This window comes from Atractosteus spatula, chromosome 4 (genome assembly GCF_055471065.1).
Source record: "Atractosteus spatula isolate fAtrSpa1 chromosome 4, fAtrSpa1.hap1, whole genome shotgun sequence".
Classification (NCBI taxonomy): domain Eukaryota; kingdom Metazoa; phylum Chordata; class Actinopteri; order Semionotiformes; family Lepisosteidae; genus Atractosteus; species Atractosteus spatula.
Window position 1 is genome coordinate 48,543,690 of NC_142709.1, and position 8,579 is coordinate 48,552,268.

Genomic DNA, 8,579 nt, shown 5'->3' on the forward strand with positions numbered 1-8,579 from the left:
GAGAGTGGAAAACCGGTTTAGCAATTTTTGTACCAGTATTCATATTAGGAAAATAAAAGGCTTGCCCAAAGCAAAATTCACAGCAGTAGTTTTATTTTATTTTTCTGTGAAGTGGTATTACACACTGGGAGAAAGGGAGTTGATGATGTGGGTTTGTGCGTGTGTGAAGGAGTAAAGATATGGGCAAAGCAGGACTGGGTGGGGTGGGGGTCACACTTGCTTTCCTCTTTGATATAAACCAGGAGGTACAGGTTTCATCTGGCATTGGCGGATCTTTTTTGGTGGTTTTACTACAACAGAACCCTTTCGCTTTTCTCCTTAAAACCAATGTAAACCAAACAGTGTAACTGTTGCACTAGTTTGCCACGTACTTAGCTCAGAGTGTTTATGCTTTCATAACAACAAATAGTTGTTTTGTTAAAACATTAATGACATTATCCTTGTTTTGATATGAATCATTTCAAGGAAGCTGTGCATCAGTTCAGCGACTAACTTACTGCTGAGCTCTGGAAGCATGACTTACAGTTGTTGTGTCAAATATTTGCTGTTTGCGGTACAGTGCTTGTTATACTAATGTGTGCAATGTCTTAAAAAGTATTCACCCCCTTCCAGTAATATCACAATTTGATGACAGACAATATATATATTTTTCATATTAGCCTTTTTCAAAACTGTAATGATCAAACACAATCATACTATATATTTGAAGAAGATTGAATGTCACAGAAACCTGCAAAAAAGATACACAGTGTGAAATTTACTTATTGCATAAGGATTTTGCAAAGAATTACCACAAAACTTAAGTTTGGAAAAAAATTGTATTTTTATGTTTGTATCAGTATGTAGTAATTTCCTTTAATACAGACCTGATCAGAAATTAGCCAGCAGCCATGTCACCCTGCAACTTAAAATTGGCAGCCCACTGAAGCTAAGCAGGTGTGAGCCTGGCCAGTACCTGGATGGGAGACCTACTGGGAAAAACTAAGGTTGCTGCTGGAAGAGGTGTTAGTGAGGCCAGCAGGGGCGCTCACCCTGCGGTCCATGTGGGTCCTAATGCCCCAGTATAGTGACGGGGACACTATACTGTAAACAAGTGCTGTCTTTCGGAAGAGACGTAAAACTGAGGTCCTGACTCTCTGTGGTCATTAAAAATCCCAGGGTAACCCTGGTAGGGGTGTAACCCCGGTGTCCTGGCCAAATTTCCTATGCCTCCTAATAATCCCTCTCTATGAATTGGCTACATTACTTTGTTCTCCTCCCCCCCCAACTCCAACGGCAGGCGGAGCGACGCGCCGGTTGGAGTATTCTCTGTCGCATTTAATGGCAACGTCAGCTCAAAGATTTGGTTCAAACCACCAAATGGAGACGGGCGTGCCAACAAGCGGACCCTGCTGATGCGGGATTAACGCTAGGATGAGAGAGACAGACCTGTTCAGAAATTATTTCAGTTGAAAATATTAGTTCAGATAACCCATTTACAGGCTAGGCTAAATACTTTGCTAAAAAGGTATTAGTGGGACCAGTAGGGAGTGCTCACTCCGCGGTCTGTCAGTCCCAATACCCCAGTATATACTATATAGTATATACTATACTATAAAAAGGCACCGTCTTTCTGATGAGATGTAAAACCGAGGTCCTGAATCTCTGTGTTCTATATACTGTAAGTGGAAGCTATTATGATTATTATTATTATAAAAACTAAATTGTAGTTTCAAAGGTGTGGCTTGCATTGTGATAAATTTACTCGTTTGTCAGTAATAGCCATGCTTGCATCATTTTATTTAATCTGTGCCTGTGACCCATGACAACTCAGAAGGCTTTGCTCTCTTTCAGGCTGGCTAACAAGCAGGATCGAGATGGGGCCTTGGCAGAAGCCGACATCATTGAGTATCTTTCTCTGGAAAAACTGGTGAATGAGAACAAATGCCTGTGTCAAATTGTAAGTGTTCCTGAGACATTTTGTGTATCAGATTGTACAACTGTAAGGAAATGTACATGTGAACCTTAAATGTAGGAGTGAAAGCCACTCACTATGACATGCATATATTGTATTTATATACAGAATGCTCTCTTAGTAGAAGTTATAAAGTACAACTTTTTTATCATGCAAAGCAGTCTATGCATTCATCTCCAATTTAATGAATTAATGTAATTTTATATCTGGCAGTGATCAAGGTCAGTAGGCCTTTTCAGAATATGTAAAGGACACTGTGTGTTGGGTCAAAGGCCTTCTTTTTGATGCTTTTTGAATAAAGTGCGAACTCTTTTCTGATTTTCAAATAAAAGAGAACATTACTGCAGTGAAATAGTTACTCCCCATTCAGTAAATTCTTACAAAGAAAAACCATAAAGGTTTAATTAAGAAAACACCACTGGGTTTATGACGAATCATGTTAACCTTCCTTATGGCTGGAAACAAAGGCAGAACCTCAGTCTTTTTAAAAGTTTTTTAAGGACAGGGATTGTTGTGATGGCTACACAGTAAAGCACACATAGTTTTTTGTGTCAATCCAAAATGTTGATGTTTAAATTACTTCAGTTGTGTTTGTGCAGTATTATAAGGAGGTCATTTTTACAGGAAAAAAATACATTTCCAAAGAAGCTGAATAGAAGCTTGTCTCCATGCGTACAGTGCCAGTCCTGATTTTTATTTTCTACAGTAGGTCTAGAATTACAGATTATTTTACACCAAGTTGTGAACTTTCTGGTGCTTCCCAACTGCATTGTGATTGCAGTAAGTTAAATTGTGGGGCGGCATGATGGTGCAGTGGTTAGCATTGCTGCCTCACAGATCTGGGACTCAATTGTGGACCTGAGATGACACCTGCATGGAGTTTGTATGTTCTCCCTGTGTTTGTGTGGGTTTCCTCTTGGGGCTCCAGTTTCCTCCCACAGTCCAAAAACATTCTTTTGTATTTGCATTTGCCCTGTGATGGACTGGCGTCACATCCAGGTTGTACCCTGCCTTGTGCCCATTGCTTGCTAGTACAGGCTCTGGCACTCCCGCCACCCTGTATTGGATAAATTAATTAGAAAATGATTGGATGTTACATACCTCTTCCAGGAGCCCTGTTCAGCTGTTATTGGGTATGGGAAAAAGCTGGATAAGTCCATCAGGAAAGGTCTTAGCTGGCTGCTGAACAACATCGCCAAAGACTACGAGGCGCTAAATGAGCGTGTGCAGAAGGATACGGCAGAGCAGAAGGCCCAGGAGGAGCAGGAGAAACGGGAGAGAGCTGAGCGTGTGCGCAGGGTTCGAGAGGAAAGGTACGGCCCAACATTTCCATGACTGCATTTTTTCCCTAATAATATTTTTTGTCTGCAGTAGAATTTTTTTGTTAAAGCAAAGCACACAGAGGAAACACGGCAAGGCGTATTCACTTACAATAAAATGATGATACCACACAGGAAAGCACTTTTTGAAATGTTGAGGACGTAAAGCAAGTTCAGGGTAATTATAGGAAAAAGTTCAGAATCATGCAGAACGTTTTAAAGTGTTGAAGCAGGTGTCAAAATAGTTTGTCTAATGAAAGCTTCATTAGCTGTCTTTCATTCTCCTTTCCCCTTTCTGATGCGATTTCTTACCTTATTATATCTTTTGAAATATTTCTTTGTTTTAGTTATACCGGTGAAAGAATATACAGTGCAATATAGAATATACAGAAGTATTTACCCCCTTCCATTGTTGTCCCATTTTGTTGAATTTTAAAAGATGTCTACAGTTTTAAAATGAATAGTTTTAAATTAAAAAAAAAATGTTAAATTTAACATTTTTCATTTTCAAAACTTGAATGCTCAAAAAGGCTTTATGAGTGAACAAAGTCAAATGTCAGGAAGACCTGCACAGAAAAATCATTTGGAAGGAAGTGGGTGCTTTTGCAAGACACAGATAACAAAAAGGTTTCATAATATGTAGACTCCATATTGCAAGTGTTGAAAGAAAACAAATATGCCTCTTGAGAAAGATAGGAAACCTGTTTCATCTATGTACCTGTAAAACAGAGCTTGTAGAAAACCACCATAATTATTAAAACAAATGGTTCTTCCAAAAGATAATGTTCATGTCAGGAATGGCCTCACTTATTGAAAGAATGACTCCTCTGGATCTCTTGGAAACTATTACTAACGGGACTCTGGGATCCTCCCTTTTAGGGCTGCGTTGGAATGCACAGGAGTCTGTTCGGTCTCAGTGCTCTTCTCTCGGCTTGCCTACATATTTGGAGTGTTTTCCTCAACAGGGAACAGAGAGAGAGGGTGCAGGCCGAGCAAGAGGGACGGACCGTCCAGGAGGAGGAGGAGGAAGATGGTACTATGGCGAACCCCTTCCAACCCATCAGCCATGTCATCACAGAGGTATGTGCCTGTATGGGGCAGTGAGAGGGGACTCTACGCCAACCTGATTCGGTACACTTGATTGAAAGAACCCAAGCAACGCTGGTGGTGGAAAAGCTAAGTAATGAACTGGGAGAAAAGCTAAAAAAGAGAATTAGAAAGTCGGAGACGGAGATAGAAACAATTTCAACAGGTTAAAAATAAAAGAAAATCAGTATTACAGCAGAAAACTAACTGTAAATACTGAAGCGTGTCTCAGAGGTCATAATCATTTAGATGATAGGAAAAATGGAAAACGTATTAAAATAATACATCCCCTGGTGTTTAGAAAGAAAACAAATCGACAACTTGCCACAGACTGAGGAAATTCAAAAGTTCAGTGTTATTTTACTGGAGCATAGAAACAGGAGATGTGTTGCAGGTACTGTACTTGAAGCACTTAAGATAAAACATCAAGCCCTGGAGATATTTTGCTAGTTCTTCTTAAGGAAACAATAATTCAAGTAATGTAGACCAATAATTGTTATTACATGGAAGGCTGTGGAAACACTCATTAGAACAAAATTAGAATATTTATACTATATACCAATATCATTCTTGAGCACACTCTACAGTATATGCATTTAGAAAAGGTTAAGGTCTTACTTTACTAATAAAACAACAAAAGTAATTTACATAATATATGATGTTCTGTATACAAGCAGAGAACTGATACAAGGCCCTCATTAAAGATTGCTTCTTAAATTGCAGGTGGCAGGCATTTAAGGCAATGCATATAGTATATTTGGACTGATAACTGGTTTATGGATATTAACAGATAAAGATGAAGGGTGAATACTCCACCTGGCCCTGGCCGATCTATAATAATCTGGTATGATAAGTTACTCAGGTTTGCATTTGATTTCAAAATATGAAGACGAGCAAACATTGTGGAAGCAGCAAAGCATCTTCAGAATAATTTAGACAAAATCCAAGACTGGGCAAACACCAGGCAAATAATAAAAATGTAAACAGTAAGTATAAGAATGGAATACCTTTTACTTGTCTTTAGATATCCATTCTTTGGCCTCCCCTGCAGCAGTATCTCTAGGCTGAACAATTGTATTCTGTTTAACTGAGCTTGTAAATCCACGCTCTGTCACATGTTATTTTTAGTCTTTCACATGTAGTTTTGCAAGTATGCATTTTTCTGTCTTGAATAAAACTGAACTTTTTCTGAAACATTCTGAAAACAATTAGACATGCTAATAATTACTGTTGTCAGTAATTGAACATTCTCGATCTCACCAGACAGACACAATTGTGCCATAACAATTTTTGCAGACCGTGATCAAGATGGTCTTTCTGGACAGCAGTGATCAAACTATATTAACATTCCTTAACAAAATAAATAATATGTTAATTTGTTAATGTGTCCATCTACCCCTGTGTCTAGATATATGTTCACCTCTGTAGCAGTTGACTGTCTTGGTCTCTTGGATTTAGAATGAAGACAAGCTGAGAAAACAGAAAGAGAAACAGAGCAACCAGTCAGATAATAAGGTGGAGGCGGCACCCCCGATGCCAGGGCAGTTAGAGGAGATGGAGGCAGGTGGCGGAGAGCACAGCCCCAGGGATAATGACAACAGCATGCTGCACAACTACAGCACCGCACTGAGCCAGCAGCTGCAGCAGGAGGAAGAAGAGGGGGAGGAGGAGAGCGACAGGCAGACACCCGACAGCACCGACTTGGGTAAAAATGCCCTTTTCACCTCACTGTCGGCTCAAACTCTCCACTGAAACTGCCCTGCCTTACTGCAGTTAGGTGCTGGTGTACTGTCTCCCTCAAAACACAAAGGGCACGTGTTGTTAAAAATTGATTAACTGTAATCTTAAAAAAGGTTGTCAAAGAAGAACCTTTTCCCTACTTTCTTTAAGAAAGTAAGAGAAGTCGCAAATGAGAGGAGGCCATTTAGCCTGTCTGGCCTATTTGTTAGTTAGTACTTAGTAGTTTATTGATTCAAGCATCTCACCCAGCTGTTGCTTGAAGAAACCCAAAGTACATCACCCACATGGGCTGTGAGCCACCCTCCTACAACCCTTTGGGTAAAGAAGTGCCTTCAATTCTCAGTTTTAAGTTTCAGTTTCACATAATTTCCACTGATGTCCTCTAGTTGTGTTTCACTGACAACAACAGAGCTCATACTATTGAATGGAATAGTAAGCCATACTTCTCATTGAATACAAGGCGCACCTAAAAGCCTAATTCAGCATTCGTGCCTGTTTGAAAGAGATGAAAATATTTTTGTCTTTGTGTTTTTGCAGACCAAACCAGAAAGAAGTCGAAGAAGCTTTGGCTGAAGAGGAAGCACCGTGTTGACCCGCTGAGCACAGACGAAGCCGTGTCTGAGAGCCCTGCCCCTCCGCCCCCGCCTGGTGAGCACTGAGCAGAAGGACACTCTCCCATTGCCAGTGGAGTGGGGTTTTTCCTTGCTCCCCCAATAAAACCCACTTTTTATCATTCAAGCCTCATTTGGATACAGATTTTCTTTAAAGCGACAAGCACTGTCTATAAAACACGAAGGTATTTCAGAGATTTTTAACAAAAAGACACACCCATAAACAAGCAGTGAATCACATGTCATTGGTTTGTGATGCCTTTATGCTGTTCAAAGAGTTTTTGAAGTGATTCTGAGATACAAAAGATAGTTTTTGTAGTGATATCAGCTCAGCTGTCCTACTGTATAATGTAAGAAATAAGTAAGAAATTTATAATGTAAAGAAATTTTTCCCTTTTAGACAAGTAAATCAGAGGGTATTAAATCTCAAGCCTGATCGCTTTGTAGAAGGAAAATGTTCTCTCCAGAATTCTGCTGGAATTACATATGCGAGACAAACGGGTTCACAAAACTGTGTTGTTTACGTTTCTTTTAGTTGGATGGGGTACCCCCAAAGTTACTAGACTTCCCAAACTCGAACCTCTTGGTGATGCACGACATTTGGGTAAATGTATCTGGTGTTCATCGGCATGTCTTTGAGCTCCCATCGAGCCCCTCCATGCTGACCATGCTGTATATGCTTGTGCACGTGCCGAGGGTTGTTCCTGCATTCATCGCCATGACAATTTCCTGCCTGCCTTTATATTTAACAAACTCACTAATCCTTTTTGAGCATTTTTAGTGACATTTAACTAAAATGCATGCCTCTTTTTCTCTTTCACCTCCCCTAAATGTAAGTTTAGCACTTTACAATTTTTGCATTGAAGACTTTGACCTTAAGTGCTTTATTCACCTCAAAATCCACAAGGAAATACATAATGGAAGTGAACTAGCAGTCTACTTAAGTCATTTCCACTAATTATTTGTGATCAGAGCACAGAGGCACTTTAGGCTTCTGGGTGTTTCTGAATAAAAGAGTAAACTGTTGTTGTTCTCGATATTAAATTAGCTATAAATCTACTTATAATTATATTGAATTATATATAAATATTATTATTTTGCCACAAAAATGGTATTTCAAATCAGAAAATGGAGTGTACTGTAGGTAAGAATCATATTGCACCAGTATCCTTGAATTGTCCTAAGCTATTTGTGTCATAATTTCTGTGGTTCATGTAGATAAAGAACTGCAAAACAAAGAGTTCTGTTAAATCAACTGCGTGTCCATCAGGACTAGTAGCGTGTGTATTAGGTTTATGGATTGTGCATGATGTCATAGTTCCATCTACACACCTGGGCTTTAGGGCCTTTACAGTCCCACCTGGTTTATATCATATCCTGAGCATTAGTGCTGGTATCAAATGTGGACATAAAAGATTTTAATCTGCAAGTCTATATAGCTGCAGCTTAAACTGATTGTGCAATGTATAATACACAAATTAATTCTTAAAGTCTAGCATTAGCTTTAGAAAGAAGAGTGTGATTGACATCTAATGACACTATAGAGCAGATTGGGGTTCTAAAATAAGCACAAATGAAGCACTTTCCTAATGGCTAGTTTACCAATTTAGTTGGTAGAGTATTGCGCTAGTCATGCAAAGAGAGGGTTTGATTCTCCTCCTAGCCCCAGCCTACCTACAGTATCTGCCAGGCCAGTGCCATCTTAAAGGGCAGTTACCCTCATTGAGACCATTATGCTCCAGTAGCTGCGCTGGCCATTCTTGTATTTACTTCAAAATATTCACAAGTATGACAAATGCCATTTTCTTTTCAGTTCAATTCAAAGGGAGTTCAATTCACTTCTGTTTCTTTCCAACCCATATACCTCTG

General features: G+C 39.5%; 1 protein-coding gene across 3 annotated transcripts in view; it reads left to right on the forward strand.

The window, feature by feature from the left end:
• arl13b (ARF like GTPase 13B) overlaps window positions 1-8,579 on the forward strand; it is a 38,836-nt gene that overhangs the window by 27,239 nt on the left and 3,018 nt on the right. For 2 of the 3 annotated variants that reach the window (XM_088913188.1, XM_088913189.1), the window contains exons 5-10: window positions 1,834-1,939; window positions 3,065-3,267; window positions 4,239-4,353; window positions 5,818-6,064; window positions 6,637-6,747; window positions 7,246-7,314. In XM_088913188.1, coding sequence (XP_088769314.1) covers window positions 1,834-1,939; window positions 3,065-3,267; window positions 4,239-4,353; window positions 5,818-6,064; window positions 6,637-6,747; window positions 7,246-7,314 — 851 coding nt within the window. The remainder of the gene's footprint in view (window positions 1-1,833; window positions 1,940-3,064; window positions 3,268-4,238; window positions 4,354-5,817; window positions 6,065-6,636; window positions 6,748-7,245; window positions 7,315-8,579) is intronic. The other variant, XM_088913190.1, reaches the window with a different exon arrangement.